Source organism: Thunnus thynnus, chromosome 1, assembly GCF_963924715.1.
Source record: "Thunnus thynnus chromosome 1, fThuThy2.1, whole genome shotgun sequence".
Classification (NCBI taxonomy): Eukaryota; Metazoa; Chordata; class Actinopteri; order Scombriformes; family Scombridae; genus Thunnus; species Thunnus thynnus.
Window position 1 is genome coordinate 19,933,515 of NC_089517.1, and position 19,365 is coordinate 19,952,879.

General features: G+C 38.9%; 1 protein-coding gene and 1 long non-coding RNA gene across 6 annotated transcripts in view; one reads left to right on the top strand and one right to left on the bottom strand.

Annotated features, from left to right (window-relative positions):
• The window catches only part of LOC137182852 (uncharacterized), a 26,395-nt gene extending 14,515 nt beyond the window's left edge, over window positions 1-11,880 (top strand). Inside the window, exon 3 of the long non-coding RNA XR_010928385.1 lies at window positions 11,792-11,880. This is a non-coding gene — a long non-coding RNA (uncharacterized lncRNA). The remainder of the gene's footprint in view (window positions 1-11,791) is intronic.
• The window catches only part of zfhx3b (zinc finger homeobox 3b), a 346,552-nt gene continuing 338,354 nt past the window's right edge, over window positions 11,168-19,365 (bottom strand). For all 5 annotated transcript variants that reach the window (XM_067589268.1, XM_067589255.1, XM_067589264.1 and 2 more), the window contains one exon: window positions 11,168-17,915. In XM_067589268.1, coding sequence (XP_067445369.1) covers window positions 16,183-17,915 — 1,733 coding nt within the window. In that variant the 3' untranslated portion in view covers window positions 11,168-16,182. The remainder of the gene's footprint in view (window positions 17,916-19,365) is intronic.

Consider the following 19,365-nt stretch of genomic DNA (forward strand, 5'->3'; position numbering starts at 1 on the left):
AAGTAACAGGAAAGTGCTGAAATGCCAAAAAAAGGTAATTTATAAACAATCATATATAAGGTTATTTGAGGTCTTGTATAAACAGTATTTCCACTACATAGTTTGTTACCTTGCGGCTGTATTCCCAAGATCACGACATTACAAGATCATGCAAGAATCCATCTTGCCAGGCTTCAAGTTATGTGCTTGTGTCCAAACCACTGGTGGTTTGGACCAATCAGCGAATCCAGCTGCCTTGCAAGGTAAGACGATGATAGATGGTGATTGACGGATGGTTCATCCGATCACCTGCCAAGTATCTTTTGAAAGTGCCTGCACTATTCCAAACAGTTTCCATGGAAGACTTCTCAGATGGTTCTGTGTAACAAACCATATGGCGTGTCAGGTTACATAGTTTGTCCAGAGCACTGACATGTTTATTTTTAAGTGTTTTATGTCCTGCTTAGTACATATCTTGGTCACAATTCTTTAGCAACCAAATTTAAAGGTTTTTTTTTAATCAAAAAGAGAGGTAGTCCAGATGAGGTAAAATAATAAATAAATGTCAGTTAATATATTGTTGCAAACTCTCATATCCAGTATCCATTGAGCTATACTGTCTTTGGTACATTAAAGGGTAACTGTGCCATTTTTACACATCAAAGTCTGTTTACAGGTCTTTGGGAGCATTACTGCATATATATTAAAAATATATATATTGTACAATGCCTTTTGTGGCTCCAAAGGGGCTGTGCGAAGTCTGATGAATTGCCTCAAGTGATGTCATTTGGCAACATTGGTTGGGGCTGAAGACTGTTAGTTTTAAAATAAAAACAATCTGATGATGTGAAGTTAGAAAAAATTGGAACCACTGGTAGAGCTTTACAAAAGTATTACACTTTCCTTTGAATGTAGTGCCAACGAATTTTTCATCATTGTATCTATGATTGATTGTGATCTGTGATTCAGAAGTAGCCAATACCATGTTTACAGAAAATGTAATGAAGCAGCTGGAAATCCGGTGGGGGGGGGGGCATGGGTAGCGGATATTAATTAGTAACTTTAAGCCAGTTATGGAGTTGAACATTTCTCAATAAAATTCAATACACTCAGGTCTTACAAACATGTTGGATGTACTTCCTAATTCAGAAAACATCTACAGAGACTTATTGAAAATTGGTTAATACCTGCATTGTTTACAGCAGCTTGCGATCTTTTTCTTCTCCTCTTTTTGTGGCTTTTTTCTTTTTTGTGGCTTATTTCTGCCTTTTAGCACTTTACTGCCACCAACTGTCAGCTATCTAAAGATTTGGAAAATTTTATAACTTCCACAGAGTACCTTTCAGCACTATTTCTTTTGCTTCATACTGTATATGATCATTGATGATAAAACCATCACAGTGTGATTGTAGATCTGCATTCCTCCATGAGTTAATTAATTTGTCTGTCCATTGTGCATTATTTCTCTGATCTGCTGATCAGATTTAGTCTAAACTTGGGGAGAATTATGTATCTCATGTTTTCAACATTGTCTCAGGAAGCCACAGCATCAATTTTCCCCTGTGTCCCAAACAATATCTCTGACAAATCTGATCTAATTTTGACTTAACTTGGGCAAAATAGTAATTGGCTGTGAGGTGAGCTGGCTTTTTGTTAATGGTGATCTTTTCTTAGTAATTAACTTGTCTGATCAAATAGAGCCCATAAATAATTAACCTAACTGTATGTTTTCAGAAGATGGCTTACACAGCCTTTTTATTGTTGTTGTTCAAAGGCTGTCACACTAAGAAAAGTGTGACACCCCTTGAAAGGTTCGCTTAGCACTCAATCTGTGTTTTCTAAACTGACATGGCATCTACTCTAAGAACAGATAAAGATAATACACTGTCTGCATTCCTTCGTTTGGACCAACACACACTCACATCACAACACAGTAAATCATGTAATTCTTTGTTGAGTGTGTACGTATTGGCTCAGCAGATGGAGAGTTGGAGAGAATACAGTATGATAGTAATTGAAAGAAGAGCTAAAGAAGGTGAAAGGAAAGAAAGAAATGAGAGAGGAAAGAGAGATAGAAAGGGAAAGAGAGAGAGGCAGACAGAAGGCAGCTATCAGCTGTTCACTTGTACTTAGGGAGCACATTTACTTTCCATTGATTTCCAATGCTTTAGTCAATTTCCTGTCACTTTTCATTGCAAGTACATGTGATCTCAGTTTAGCTGCTTACAGGAAAAAGGAGAAAGTCCAAAATGGATATTTTAGAGAGTCTATAACACAACTGCTAGAGGCTCTGTGTTTCTTGTCTGCAAAATCTAATATTACTCTCAGGTAGGTGTAAGATCAAGAAAAATAGGTATTATACAATGTCCAAATGTTGCATATACAACAATATTATAAGATAACCAGTATATCCAGTGTTATTGTATAACAAGCAAAATGTTTACAAAAGGAAAGTGGATACAGTAAAAGTAAGAACATACTAAAAACCTCTTATAAAGGATCATACCAGATGAGACTCATATATCTCCATGCAAAAACTGATCAGTCAACAGAAGGCTCACTAACAGATGTGGTGTCCAGCAGTCCTCATGAATCACTGAACCTACTGTAGCCTTAACAAGAAAATATTTTACTATTTTTTTTCTTTACCTTGGTTACCGTCTCTGTTTTTTTTCCAGAGTCACAGTTTCTTTCCTGACTATTTTCTGTGCACATAGCATACAGGTTTGATCTGTATTCCATTTGTTTTTTCAATCTCCCACATCTTTCACTGTTTTTCTTTAATGCAAATACTCATTCACCTAGTTTTTATTTTAGTCTTTTTTTTCTGTCGTCTGCCTTCAGAGAGCATAGCCAACTGAATATTCAGTTTGAAATAGCACAACTCCAAACAAAGGGCATTTTTTTCCCCTAGCACATCTGCTTGCGAGGGAGACAGGGCCCTAACACCTGGAAGTAATAAAAGACCAACACTGAGAGAGAAAATAAGGTAGGATTATTGTTCTGTGTGAGGAAGAGATTATGTTCAGAGAAAAGACAGGGAGGCATACAGCTACACTTTCACCTCAAACAACGGGACTAGAAAGCAGCCACTGATTAAAACTGAAATGAGGGGAGAGAGAACATCTGAAAATGAAGCACACTTTCATGCCGAGACAACAAGTAGAAAGCTTTATTTTAAATGGAAATAACATAGACTGGAATATTCCAAAGCTTCAGCAGTACTATTACTAATTTACAATGTCATTATCTTACCACAGCTTAAAATGATACTAGCTGAAAGAAAACTGCATAGCATTTTCCCAATTTTGATGAGACTCATTGTTGCATTTTCTTTTTTCCTCTGTTCTGTATTGAAGATGTTGTGCATTTGTCTTCACTCTTTTCCTCAAACCCAATCATGCTGTAATTTTATAACAGTACAGAAAATGATTTGCCCAGGATGTTATCTTACTTTCTATCAAAACTATCCTAATTAACTTCCTTTAAGAATGACATTTAATATAAACACCTTCCTAGAAATGAACATTGCTCATTTTGCATTCTAAATGACAATCAAAACAAATTAATCCAGAATATAGAAAATTCATTTAAAAAACAAAACAAAAAAAAACAGTAAATGTGCCTCTCCCAAGGTATATGACCTAACAATGCTCCTGCACAGAGTATGTTGGCCCATAACATCCAGTACAATCCAAATAATCCACACAAAACCAATTCAAACTGAGAAAAGGGAGTCAGGGATCCAACACAGTCTCTCCCTTTCTCATCGCTCTCCCTCATGTTGACTGGAATGACATTAGATGCCAGTGCTTGTTTGTGCTCTAATGACAAGTAAGAGGGGACTGCTGTCTCCATGGCAACAGCCAAGGTTCAATACATCATACCTCGTTACAGTAGTCAAGCGGGGACGTTTGGTCAAAAATTAATATATCATGGGAAGGGGAGAGGGAAAGAGAGCGCTGTGGTAAGATTGCCCAGTGTTTGCTATGGGTTTGATAACTATAGCATTTAAATGGTGGCCTTATTAATTTCAAGCTGCAGTAGTGGGCAACAATTTGAAATGGATGTTCAGTGACCTTGGCTTGATACGGTGAGAGTGTCATGTCTACATGAGGAAGATGGTGAGAAGGATAAAGAGGCAGACCAAAAGATAGGGTGTGTGCATGTGAATTAGTGTGAATGAGTGTGTGTTGGGGGTAGGGATGGGCTCGAGGCAGTATGCTGCAGATTAATTGCATATGATTCACAATTGTAGGAATTGTAGCACAACAAATACTAATTTAAACTGCTCAAACTCCTCTGCATTGACTGACTCCTATTAGGTGGCGTAGGTGGTGTTTCTCATTAGACTTCATGTTTACATTTTTTTTACTAGTATTAGAAGATGGACAGATGCAGCCAAGGCATGTTACCAGCTTTGAGAAAGAGCAATGAGACACAAGGAACAAATGCATGACTCCAGCCTCCCCTAAACCAAACTCTAGCATTTTAATCTACAGACTTTTAATATATTATGCTGTCCTGACAGGTCAGATGCAGTGACAGCTCTGGAGGAATGAATTCAAATTAAATATCAGCCACTTAACTAGCAAATAAAACGGCCAAATTTTCATCTGAAAACGTATTCACAAAGTGAAAAGGGTCAGTCTCTAGATCCCATTTGACTGCATCAAATCTGACTGGGAAACTTGAATCTGCTGAAAAGAAAAATATTCTACTTGCAAGGTATTTACACGCATTTCATTGAGTTTAAATCATTTGGAGCAGGCCTTTGTGCCTCCTCTAAAATTATCTGGTAAACATAATGACTGTTTGATTTATACAATATAAAAAGCTACATTCCAAAATGTGAAACCGCATTTTAGCTCACAAGATAAGCCGCCCTGAGTGACAGCCCTTTTAATAGCCAGATAGAGTAAATCAAATAGGAATCTGCCTTTCTACAATATTCTCATATTCTTATGGATTGACTACCTTTGCATGCTTGTTCATGTGGCAGGCACTGTGATTACCCCTTATTCATGCGGGAATAATGAGTAATTTGCTCACTTGACAAAAAGGCCTCAGTAGGACCCTGTTAGATTTAATTATGGGATAATCTCAGGAAGACAATAGTCAGTGATGATAAGAGAGTCATTCCTATTTGTATGTAATCAATGTTTAATATTTATCATTCAACAAGCTCTTATGGAGAAGGCTTAAATGAGGACTTATCTACACTTGAGTCCCTCTTCAACATTTTCAGCTCTCACTCCAATTGACATTTACTGACCTCCTGTAGAAGACAGAAGTGGGGCAGACTGTTTCTCCCACAGGATTCGCTAGAATCTTTGAAATATGCTCTGAAATAAGGGTTCCTCTTAAGGGTTAAATTGTTGATGTTAAATGGCATGTTGGATTGTGCTAGCTGCCTGCTAATTAGATAGTAATTACAGCAGAGCTATGCGAGCCTGTCTGTTCCAATTAGAAACACTTTTGCAGCCAGTCTGCCTGACCTTTCTTTTAAAACTTGGTGAATGCTCAAAAATATTTGTTCTGAATGGTCAAATTATCATGTTTGAGTACCTCAAAGATACACAAACACACATAATTCAAGCTAAATGTGGGAAAAAGACAGCACAGCACCAGTTTAAATACAGGTGCATTTCTTGGCAGGTGTCCAACTTCACCAACCTAAATATATATACTGAAGTAATTACTAAATATATACTTCACATAAATATTATACCGCATGTATATGTGTGCATTATATGGAGTGCAGGAATTGGACTGTTGCCCAGTCTTGTTTTGAACAGTGGTAGTGTGCCCTCCCTCTCACTGAGAGGAGCTCTCAGACTGACTGAGGAGTGTCTCAGGCATCCACAGCACACCTGGTCTCCATTATCTCTCCATTTCACAGGCTTGCACCCCCTAACAGGGCAGCCTGGGAATGGGCCTGGCTCTTTCATCTTCCCATCATTATAGCAGCCAGCCCAGGGTCAGGGCCCAGTCTGACAGGCATTCCAGCAGCAATACACTACAACTGATTTTAGTTAAGGTTTAAAAAATACAAAACCAAAGTCAGAGAAATATTAATAAGAACAAGTCTCAAAACAATTATAGTATTAAGAATTCTTTTCAGAGTTGACATTCTCCCCAAAGCTATGTGAAATATGACACTGCACCTCAAAGCTGTGCCTCTCGCTTCCTTAACAGCATCACCTTCCCTCACCCATGCCCTAAACCCAAGCCTCCTTTGTGGCACATGTACTTTGTCTCTGTGAAGCAGACATAGATACACATGTGTTGAAAAACATGCAACAAGAACTACAATATAATGCTATTTCTTAACAAACCTTTCAATATGAAAGTAGCGTTTACAAGTGTATGGTGATATCATGATGAGTGTTAGGTTTATTCTGTTGGTTTATCACTCTTAAATCTTGTCCGCTGAGGGACATTTGAAGACAGATCAAGGAGAAGCCAAATTCTTTCCCTTCAGCTTTTTAACTTCTAAAGGGATTTAACAGACCCCTTCAGACAATCTGGGAAACACATTTATGGAGAAAGGATACACCACCTGATGGTTCAGGTCTGACATGGTCCACCCATTATCATTTTGCATATGAGAACAAAATGAGGTGTGATAATTGATCTCTCATGTACTTCAGCTCACGCTCTCACAACACTATCAGCACAGCTTCGTTTCAAGGCGAAAACACTCTCGGGCAGAGCTAACCTGAAGCCATTTTAATGCATCATCACTTTGAGGTTACAGAAATGACACCATGAGAAGCACTTTGAAGTGAAGTAAAATTATCCTTTATTTCTGCCCCCACAAATGATTTATTAAGGGGTAAAAAATGGGGAAAAGAGGAAAGGAAAAGGGCAGATGAAGGATAGAGAAGGACAAACACATTCCCAGCACATATTCTCTTCATTACGAGTGAGGGGGGGGGCCGATCATTCAATTACTGACTGCCGTCACAGGCTAATATTCCTGCCTGTCAGGGCCCATTCTGGCTCAGTTTTGGTCAGAGTTCTTCTGATGGACCTCATTTCCTGTTAAACAGAACCAGAAGGTGCTGTGAAAATGGCGACACCTGATCCTGTGTTCAGGAGACGGGAAACACTGCGGCAAGGCCCGAAGCCTGCCAAGACACCTCCACACCTTCCCCAGCATGAATCCCAGACGGGTGGGAAGTCAGCAAGGTGGAGTTTAGGCAGAGGGGTTTATCGGCCACTCACTAATCCAGATAATGCTGATGTTAGTATCGTGCAGTTTATTTTTTTCTTGGGTGTATTGTGTGAAGTGATGTGAAGGTGTGTCAGTCTGTTCTGAATCAGGAAACTGTCTCCTGTAAGTCAAAAGAAGCAAGAGTTCTCTCTTTTAATTTTTTTCCCATTCAATTTTTCTTTGATCCTCATTCACCCATTGTTTTATCTGACAGATTAGATTGAATTAGTTCGACCTGTCCTCAAGTCCCTAGCGTAATTTGTCTTTGACATTGATAGGGGAAGAAGACAATGTGGTTAGGCACAGAGGTATATGTCGGGTGGAAAACAGGGAAGAGCTGTAGTTATGTGATGTGGAAAGAAGGATTCTGTGGCTTCCAGGCTTGTTTGTGAAATTCTTGTTCTTCACGGTCATCTACAGTATGTTATTTCACCAAACTGCCTGTCAGGCGTTAACCCTCGATAGTGGCAGTGCAGGCTGTTCATGTGCAAAGCAGCCCAGCTTAGCGAGGTCTTTCATTGGCTTAGTTGCAAATGTATCCAGTATGTTCACAGTATTTGCTGGTGACACACACCAATTTGTTACTTCAATGCAGTTTACACACAATTCTGCATTAAACATTTTCCTAAAGTCTTCAACAGGTTTAAAGTTAGTGACAGCACTTGGCTAAAAGTCTAGATAGTTTGCAATTTCGCATCAAATTTTCCCTCAAATTGTGCTGATGGACAGTTTAATCACATCACATTTTTGGGTGGTTGTGGAACAGGACTCTTTGGCAGGGTGACTACCCTCTGTTGGCTAAGATGGAGGCAGGATGCTCTAACCAAAGCAGCGTGGAATTGGATGCTGGGATGTGTGGTTTTTCTTACAGGTTCTGCTCCCCATTTTCTGCCTTTGTGGTGTCAAGGGGTAATGCCAACCTTAAGCCAGGCAACCATTAGATAGCTATGTTTTTTATTAAAGACAAAGCCCAAGATGACATAGCACAACCACAGCTTTTGTAGTCATTTTGATGAGAATCATCCAACATTTGTACCCTTTATTCCCTGCAAAGGGTAAAAGCTGATACTAAAGAGCTTTGGAAGCCCCAACAAGCCATTATTCCAACAAAGCAAGAGCTTGAACCTCAGCATGGTAACACCACCCAGTTTGGGTCAGAGTGTACAAACAGAGTCTGTGATATTCTATCCAGCATAGCTGTGCTCATCTTCTGTCCTACAAAAGAGAACATTATGTGGTATGTCAGGGGCTATTTGGGATATGTAAAAGGTTGACTGGTCGAAAGAGACAAAATGACTCTAGGAAGCTGTCAGCTCCACCACTGACTGAAATGACTGAGTTAGTGGGGTGCATTGAGAATGATAATTAAATATGGGGCCACAGATTGACAAGGTGGGCCCTCTACCTTTAGGCCAGGGGAGAATGGGTTTGGGAGCTCACATTGCCCAGGGCCTATGTTAGATTCAGGCGCTAACCCAATTTCACACTGTGTGACTGGGCCTGGCCTGTTTCAATGCAACCTCTGAGTGTGAGTGCCATCTGGTCCAGGCTTGTGAAGGAAATGGCCTTGCTTTTCACACTGATCGGATTAGGCTGTTTTTAATTCATTCGGGATGTGCCCTTGCGTGTTAATTGGCTCAACATGGCCAATGAATCTCGCCTGTTGCTTAAGACAGGATGGCCTCTTCCTTAAACTCCCTTTAGAGGTTTGATGCTCCTCAGATTTGAGTTGTTTTTATATATTTCTTACAAAGCGGCATGATTTAACAAAGGTTATAAGAATTTTCCTCATGTAAAAATATGATGCAATTCAGCTATATTTTATGAGCAAAACAGCAGTTCAAAGATCAGAGTGCATTTTGAAAAGATGTAACAAAAATGGATGTTCATGTTCCTATTCCCATATAAATGTCTCTTGCCTTACAAAAAAGTTAATATTTACGACATAATGTTTTGGGCTTGTGTTTTAGAAATGGCAAAAACAAACAAAAACATGTGTCAGAACCACAGACATCTTCAAGAAGGGAGAAAGAAGCTATTGCTGCCTTATACCAAATATTACAAAGAGAAATACAAAAATACAACTCACCACTTAATGAGAAATCTGAGCCTGTTTCTTCACAACATCTTCATCTGTCATACTGTGGGGATAAGTATTAGAGGAGGGTGTTTCTTAATGGAGTTTAATTAGATTTTAATTAGGCTACTGTTCATTGCAGCATTTAAATGTTACAAGATAATGGTTAATAGTTGATCAGATATTATTTTTGAGACCTCCCCAAACTCGTACTTTTGTTTTCTCTGCTTCCCCTTTAATTTCCAAGCTTTAATTGTCAGTGTCTCAGATTACATTAGTTGCACACAGCCACCTCTAATTAAGAAGAAGTTCACAGTTGTTGCTTAATATGTATTAATTAGGCTAGGACATTTACAATGCCTACCAGCGATCTAAATCTAACACATGATGTATCTCAGGGCAGAGGATTTCAGAGGCTGAAGGGATCTGACAAGATCACTCTACATATTAATTAAAACAGTCTTAAGACATAATTTTAATAAAACACAAAGAAGATTTAAAGGTACAATCAGTAATGTTCTCTAGCTCTTGGTACAAATTGACCATAACATATCAGCGGGGGCTCACAAGTGTTGCTGATCAATGCCAGTCCTTCTGTTACCTCAGTGTCTGCTGAGAATTCAGTCTTGCTGAACAGGCAGAGCTGGCTCAGCTCTGTTTTTATTGGGAACAGTCCAAACTCCCAGGTCCCCTGAACTATCCACTGCATGCTGTGTTTTACCAGAGTGAAGAAAGTTGCGGCATTTGAAAGATGGAGGGAGATTTAGACTCTATAAAATAACTTGTCAGACAGATAAACAACCTATCTAATGTTAGCCACCTCGGCTTAATTTGGTTGTTTGTGACATGACCAGCTGCGCTTCATCCAGCAGTACTCTCACTGGGTCGTGTCTTGCTAGCTGATTGTTAGTTTATACTGCAAATGAATAAACTTTGAAAATGAGGCATGCTGCCTTGAGCTGTAAGGCTATATAAGCTATATACAGTACCCATCAAAAGTTTGGACACACGTTCTCATTCAAGTGAATGGGAAGGTGTGTGTGGTGCTGTATATACAGGTTATTGTAATATGGCCTACACACCTATGACATGCAGCTGTGTTCTTCTTGCTTAGGCATAATATCAGTTAGCCAACAGTTGGTAAGCTTGAAATTAATTTTTTTTAAAAAGAAAAAGAAAGAGACTACACAATTGCTTCTGTTGTAGTTTTACCAAGCCGACCACTCGCTGTTACCAAAGAGCAGTTTTTTATTTTACCGATTACACCTTAAACTGCAAAGAAGCAGAATAGAAATCAAATATTCAGTAATTGTAATTATGTCATCACTGAAAATATACACTATCTTTTTTTTATATTAGCTGTTTTCTGTTGTTTTCCTTGTAAAGGCACAATCAGTGATCTTCGCGTTAACATTGTGTGTTTCCCAACAATTAAAGTAAAACACACAGGTTTGGAATGTGTTCTCCTTCTTACATCAAAAAATATATACAATAAACCATTATAGAATTATGTAAACAACTGAAATTTTAACACTTGCGATTCAGTATAAAAAATGAATTCATTCAAGATAAGAACTATCACTAAAGAATTGAATGTATTTACTTTTCTTTCTCTATTGCTAGTAATGTTAACAAATGAGTAACATGGGAAGTACACAGAATATTTCTGTCATAATTGTATATTAAATTTGAACATGTACTTTTGCAATTTATTTGGTCAAAATCTTAAAAAATACTGATTGTGCCTTTAAGGATCAAATCTAACTTTTTCAGTAAACAGAGGAAAATGATGAATGCTGAACACTGTTGTATTTCTTCAGTTCTTGGAGTTTTGCCAAAGTCCACTGACAGCAAGTGATCAAATCCCACAACAAAAAATGAGTCCAAACCAGTGCAGTTTATGCTCATACTTTTTTAATGTATCACAATGAGCAAGAAACATACTTGATGAAATATTTTCAAAGGAGTATATTCAATTACCATCTACAATCAACTTAACTAGGACAACAAGGTTTTGTGACAAAAGTTTCTTTAAAAGTCTGAAGTTCCATGTGGTTGTATGTATGTTAGTTTCCATGTAATTTGGTACAGTTTGGAAATCTTCATCATATAATTACAGTAACAAAAAAGCTAACAAGACTACAGTATAGAAAAGACATCAAGAACAACATTTTTGGTTTAACTTGCTCTTTTTTGTACATTGCAAGGCTGTTTTTTTTTACCCTCGGATGGGCTGCCTGGAGCCACAGAGCCATGCTTATGAGGCTCGAAGGAGGAGTAATTCAAGGAAACAAAAAGAAAATCTAAAAGCATAAAAAAACATTGTGGCACCAGAAGTCACAAAAGGAACAGAGAGCTCCAAGTAACAGTTCATCTTTGAAGTTGGAGCAAATGGTTGTTTGGTTGTTAGTTTGGTTGTTAATTTTGGTTAATACGCTTTTTTAGTGTATAACTGCCTCTTTAAGAATGACAGCTTTGAGAACCCGTCCCCTCTCTCTGTTCATTTCTCTTTTTAGATTATGTAATCAACAGAGAGAGGGGTGAACCGCCATTTGACTGGAGAGCTTCACTTGTCAACCAGAGACAAGCACAAGGAAATGAAACAGGTAGCAACATGAACTGGGAGAAATGAAGCAAGCATCTCTGTCCATCCTGTCCTGAAATTTGGAAAATGTCCATCAAAGAGCAGAAGCAGAGGCAGATCTGGAGAAAGAAAGAGACAGACAGAAAGGAGAAAGAGGCAGCTGGAGCCACTTAAGTTCAGTTCTCTCTGTGTCACACATGTCCATTGGTTCCAGAGTCCATTCCCATTACAGAGTTGTCAGTAATCAAATAAGGAGGTGGTTTTAAAGCTGTTTTGAGCCCATCTTCGGCTCCCATGCCCAGTTTTGGTGTGCCCACAGCCTCTCATGTCCTCCTAACAAGATCTCCAAAGCTTCCCAGAGTCATTTTTTCTTTTCAGTCCTTCTTCATCTTAGAAACAAAAAAAAGTTGATGTCTTGTTTTAAATATATCTATATCTGTATACAGGTACACGTTCGTTTTCACAGTGGGCAAAAGATGACCTCTACAGCAAAACCTTGTCTTTATCTCTCTCTTTGTAAATGTCCATTAAAATCAAGTATCCCAATGTAAGTTGGTGGATCCAGATATCCACAATAGCGTTTTGTGCCACAATAAAATATACACTTATCTGGGGCACAACTTGTAATTTTTTTTTTCCTTTTTGTTTCAACTGCATAAAGCTTTGGCCACATTCATATATTCAATCAAAGTAAAAACTGCTCAGTGCTTCGGTATCATTTTAATGTCTGATCATTATCTTTAAAATTTGATTTTGTAAATTTTAGTTATTCATATTCCAGCTTTGTGGTTCAGTTCGTTTTGGTGTGTAACACAAAAAAAATAAAAGGCAAACAAGGGAACAAAAAAATTGAATTGATGCTGGCTCTTATGAAACACAAACACGCACGCACACACACGCACACACACATACACACACATACACACACACACACACACACACACACACACAAACATACAAACTCACACACAGTCCATGCTGGCTGGCTGAATCTGATGTAGAGACCTCAACTTTGTCTTCCACAAGAGAGCCCAAAAGATTACACTTTGGAAATAAGAGAGAACAGTATCATTGAGACAATGAATATAAAGAACATTATCACACCATAAAGTGGCCAGGACATATTTTTTGTTTTTGTTTCTTAATTTCAGCAATCAAATTAAAGCTAGTGTTAATTTATGATAAAAAGTAATATACAGAAACTAAAATAAAATACAAATACTTATAAGAAAATAACAATACATGTCTGACATTATTTGAAAATTAAAATAAAGCAAACATATTTGAGAAAAACTGTACAACTTAAGAATTTTCCAAAATAAGAAAGTACATATGGACAGTATTTCAGGGAACTGAACTTTAGAGAAGTAGCAAGCTTGCAGACCAAATCTACTGACTTTCAACAGCATGCTGTAGTATTAACACCAAATCACATTGCTCTGCAAGACGTAGCACTTTAAACACACTTCTAAGATTGTGCCTTGTATTCATTAGGGTGAATATATTGGCTATACAATAGTGGCCAAAAAGTAGTTCTTCACAAATTTAAATATGTCTTGGTTTTGGTTTAAAAAATAAAAATTTTAGTTCATCAGTTCATCAGTGAGGGGGGGGTGGGGGGTACCTATGCACATCCATTTCCATTGCAATAAGATGAAGTGGGTGACTTCTTTGGACATGAAAGCATCCTAACTATTTGAAACAAAGGGACATCTTCAAAAAACCTCCTACTTTTTCCAGAAATAATGCTTTGGAATGAAGACGTCCCTCTGAACCTGTGATCTATGTGTAGAAGTGACAGCCTGCATACACATGGGACAAGTCACTGGTGGATTTCCCAGGAAGGGGGCAACCGCACCTTAGCTAAACAGCCATCATTTCCCTCTGAGACTAGGTGTTTGTTAACTGGCATAAATGTTACTAAACCTATGAGACTCATCAGTACCAGATGTATTATATACATTTTTTTGGTAACCACTATTACTTGCTTAACAAGTGAGCAACAACCTTGACTGGATGGAGGGATTTTCAGCAATGTTCCATGCCAGCACAAAGTGACATGTGGAGGTCACTTTGTTCAGTAACCAATGATGCAAAAATTTACACAACAGTTTACAGTCACTTTAAAAATGAGGAAAAAAATAGATTGTGACAATTAAAAGCAATTAAATGAAATAGGATCAGTCCTTGCTTAAGAAAAATCCATTGTGATATTTGGAATGCACTGTTCTTTACAAACGTCATAGATCATTGGCTTTAAACATTGGTCTGTTCAAAAAGAAAATCGGCAAAATGTCCTTTGGAACATATATTCACAGTCTTCAAAGTTCCGTTTTTGCAACAAGAAAAAAAAAGGTGTTGCAGAGGCAAGAAATTGGTTTATTGTTTGTTTTAGTTAAAGCTTAGCCAAAAGCAAAATGAGCATGCATCTAGGTACTTTTTTTTTTCTTTCAAAATTCTACATTAGCAGCAAAACGTATGTCCTTGAAGACCAGACCTTATACATTTTCTTAAAAAAATGGACATTTGAATGTGACAAAAAAGTCAAACAAAGATTAATAACCTCTATCTTACAAACTGCAATGGCTCTGTAACGGTGCTACTCCACAATGCAAGGACAAGGGCCCTTTTTGGTTTTTGGTATTTACGTAAAAAAGCCACCTGTTTGCTTGCAAAGAAGCAAAAACGGCAACTCTGATGCGTACTCCTTTATCTTTTAAAACTTTGTTTTCTTTCCTCTAAAAACAGCAACAAATTCTCAAGTATAAAGAAGCCTCTTTTCTCATCTTTATGCACCGATGGTGAAAGTGTTTAGTCTTTGGATTTTCTTTTTGTCTTAAAGCGTGAGAATTATTATTAGTATTCTTTTTTCATTTTCATTTATGACAACAAAAATGTCAAAATGAAAATAAAGACTGTAGCCACACTACATGAAGAACAAAAGACCTGCTTTGTAGTGTACATATCTACAAACACAGGAGAGCTGAAGAAAAATAAGTGCGAAGAGAGGAACAAGTAGAGCGAGAAATAGGAGTCAGACAGTGATAAGTGCACAAAGGTAACACAAAAATTAAATAAAATTAAATTTTCAATATTTCACCCAAGATTTTTTTCGGTTTGGTTGGTGCATTACCAACCAAATCATAAAATTTAAATAATTCTAAAAGAGGATCCTGCCTTGTCAGGAGGGGCATCTGGGTGAATGTTTCCCAAGTAGTTGAGAAAAAGACAGAAATAAAGTTTAGATAAATTACCTGTCCATAATCTAGTCTATCGGAATGACCAAGACAACATCAAATGAAGCGTCTTAAAGTTGGACAATACAAAAGCTAAATGTACACAAAGTTTTTTTTCAACCTACCATACTGTTTAAATTCATTTCCAATGCAACAATCTACTTAACACCAAAAATGTTCATATCTATTATAAATACAGAAGGTTGTTTTTTTTTTTTAATCAAAACTCTTTTTATCGCCCGTTCTTATGTCTGCAATGCTCTCCTTGTCTGGGTATAATGGAATTGTGATTTCCCCACCTTTAAACGGATTTCTATAATGATAAAATCAGCAAATCATTTGCCCTTTTTGAATGCCCAGAAACAATGCCTTATTAAAATTTCACTCAACTCAAAACTTTCTATTATTAAATCAAGTTCTGAAAGAAAAAAAAAATGCTTATCTCCTGTTGGAAACAAAAGGTGTAAAACATGGATTTCTGTAACAGAAAAACATCAGTGAGCTGTTGACCTGAGAATAAAATAGACATTACATTATTCTTTTACTTTTGCAAGCCATTGGTATCTGAATGCTTAAATAGCAAGAAAATTGATAGACTATTCTCCCATACAGTACATACTGGCTTTTTGTGACTGTGCTATTAAGTAGAAATTAGTACAAAACAAAAAGGACAGCTTGTTGACTCGTATTTCTTCAAAAGGGTTTTTGGGCCATTTGTCAACTTTGAGGCAGTCCATTGCCATACAGTACAGCGTTCCTCTACCATAACCCAAAACATAACTGCAGCGATCCTTTCTATTCTCATATATAGTATGCATGTATTTCAGTTGAGTAAAACAAAACAAAAACAAATAAATCAAAAACAAAACGAAAACCAGCATGTTGATATGGGAAAACAATCCACTAACATTTAAATTTTTGGTTACAAGCTTTGGAATTGCAGTTAGTCTTTACACATCTTTTTCTGAAATTGGTTTGTATACTTTTAATGTATTTTTAACATTGCTGCTTTTTATGTTTTTTTCCATTTGTGATTTTTTTTGTCTTTTTTGTGTTTTTTAAATATTGTCCATCACTGAAAGCTCTTTTACAATCTGATGGAGTCTGTTCCTACACTAGCAAGATTACTACAACTACTACTGTCTTTGACAAAGCCAGGCTGCTGCGGCTCCTCCGCCGTCCTGCCCAGCCTGTCTGCTGACTTCTGACTGCTGTCAGAATCAGACTCGTCGGTAAAGACGTCTGTTGGTATCGAGGTCTGAACTCCTGAGGTGCTCAATGAACTTGAGGTAACCGTTGAAGGTGAGGACACTGGTGGAAAAGAGGAGGAAGAAGAGGGGGGACTGGCATTGGGCTTCCCAGCTAAAGCTCTGGAGAAAGGGGCCTGGGGCCAGGGTTTGCCGGCAGCTGTGGTGTTGAGTTGGGTAGTAGAGGAGGAGCACAGGGAAGAGGAGACAGCAGAGGATGGCATGGTAGCTGATGTTGTTGGCGGGGTAGGGGGGCTGCTGATGGGATGAGTGGCAGACTGCGAGGTAGATGCGGTGTTAGGATTGGGGAAGCAGGCTGAAGAGTGAGGTAATAAACTAGTAGCGTGCTCTTTGGCATTTCTGGCTGATCGCTTGATTGTTCTGTGTTTGTGCAATGCCGATTCCAGGTGTTGACTGAGTGCTTTCTCCCCATCCAACGTAGTGTCACAAGCCAGGCAGTCATAGAGACTTCCAGCTCCTGCACCTACGCCACTGGGGACACGCAGCAACATCTCTTGCAGGTTTGCCACAGACTGACCGAAAAAACAGTTAGATTTAAGGTGGGTAATAGCCGCTTCTTCCTTGGTGAAAACTGCTTGACACTTGCGGCATGCCAGTTTATACTGCACCTTGGGGACGATGAATTGGTCTAGATGGGGATCCACAGCTTTGCCATCCATCTCGTTCTGCTCAGAGGGTACTTTATTATGAGAGGAGGAGGAAGAGGAAGATGTGGGGGGTTCACTATGGGGGTTGCCCTTTTGCTCCTCTTTTTTCACTGGATCTTTGGCAGATTCTTTGCGATCCCCCAAGGATTGAGGGGGAACTGGAGTTTGGCTTGCCTTGGGTTGCTGGATCTGCTGAAGCTGCCGCTGCTGCTGCTGTAGTGCTTCCTGCAAGCTCTGCTGATATTGCTGGTAATGCTGCAGCAGGGACCCTGGAGACAGGCCCATCAGTGCTTGTGACAATGCTGGGTTGTAAGGGAAGAGACTTTCCATACCATACATTGGTTGCAGGTAGCCCCCTTGGAGAGCCCCGGGGATCTGAGGGGTGTAATAAGGGGAAAAGCCAGGCATGAAGTAGGGCAGGAACTGGTTTGTGAGGAGGGCTGTGGGGTCAGATGCCAAAGCAGCCTGCAGGGCCTGAAGCTGGGCAGGGTCTACCACATACTCCATACCAGGTGTGGGCATAGAGGTAGCAGGTACAGCTGCTTCAGGTTTTTCCTTCTTAGCGCTGGCAGCAGAAGTGGAAGGGGCAGGGGTGCTTCCAGTTGATGATGGGGTGGAGGGCTTCTCTGCTTTTTCCCTGGACTTCTCCTTCTCTCTTAATCTCTCAGTATCACGTTCTTTGGGGAGTTCTTGCCGGGAGCCGGACTGGGTGGTTGAGGAAGTGGAGTTGGATGTGGAGGTGGGGCTTGAGTGGGAAACAGATGTGTTGGTCTGGGCTGGGCTGGATGCGGCCAGAGACGATGAGGAGGGAGGCTTGTTGGGTAATCCAGATGTGGGGAGGCTAGGTGAGGGAACACTGGCACCAGGCATGTTCAGGAGGTTTGAAGGTTTTGGAGGAGTTAAAGCTGGAATTTTTTCAAATACAAACATACATTTAAGAGTTAATAGATGGATGTACAATTATTTGTTAAAAGGTTATTCAGCTATAACAACAATAGGCTGTTTCATTATATAGTACACAGGAGGAGGTCAATGAAAATAGTTATGTAAATGATAATAACCTCATGTAATCTTCAAAGTCAGTCAGAGTGAGCCATTTGTTCACTCTGTTGTGGCATTTGTGGGTCTAACATTTAAGTGGTGGAAGTTAAAGTAGGTTCTATGCATAGTGGCACATGTCAAAAATGACCTTTGGCAGACCTGTCAACTCTCCCATTTTTCCCGGGTTTCACCCCCTCTACAGCCGTTCTCCTGTTTTGTAATTTTCCCTGGAAATCTCCCGTATTTCCCTTTACACAGGGCTGTAGTGGAGACTAAACGCACATAAATGCCGTTTACCCGCCTTGCAAATTCTGAAATAGCTTTCACGCAAATTTTCATCACTTTACAGCTGTTAGTGGCTCAGACTGGCTTCCCACCACAGTTTCTGTTGTAGTTTCTTGGAGCGCTCATTTTGTTTTCTGTTTGAACATTGTATCCTCATATGAGACACAGAGAGCTGTTAGTGTTAACAAGGAGTGTTGTTAGGAAACAACCATGCATTTTGCAAGGTGTATAGGGTGGACCTTAGTGTTGGTCATGGTGGAAAAAATTATGTTAACCAAAATGCTAGTTCTGTTAAACATAAGCACACTCAAGAAGCCACAAAGAACACATCAACCATATGTTTGATTACAGCAGGGCAGGCAGTAAAGGCACCTGGTGATTTGATCTCTGCAGCCGAGAGAGGAAACTTTTTAGATAATGTAAAAATTATGGTCAGGTGGGGTCCCAGATAATCTCCCTTATTTTCAAAGTCCAACGTTGACAGGTTACACATTCTACAGTATGACTGCCGATGTAAATTAGTACACATGACAGAACGATTAATAGGAGGAGAAATTATTTTAAAAAGAGTAGAAATATTGTATTCTAGTGCTGTACTGTTATTACTAGATTTCACAGTTAAAGGGTTAGTTCCTATTTTTTTAAGTGGGGTTGTATGAGGTACTTATTCATAGACAGTGTATTACCCATGGTAGATAGCATTTGGCACGCCCCCAGTTTAGAGAAGCAGGCAGCTGATTTGCAGCGTAATACAGTACGCGACATGCATAGGAATACGGAAATTCTATGGTTGAGAAAATGTAGTGCCAGAGGAAGGGTGCTGTCTGACGGCAAGGAAAAGCGGTGAAAATATTCTAAATATAGTGTACACTTAAACTAATATTGATTTTTTTTTTTTTTTTTTTTTTAGGTGGGCCTTTTTTAGGTGGCTAAAATATGTTTTGCTGCTGCCCCATTGCACAGCAGTACATTTCTTAGCTTCCTTGTCGATTCTCCTATCTGCTTCTCCAAATTGGGAGTGTGCCAACC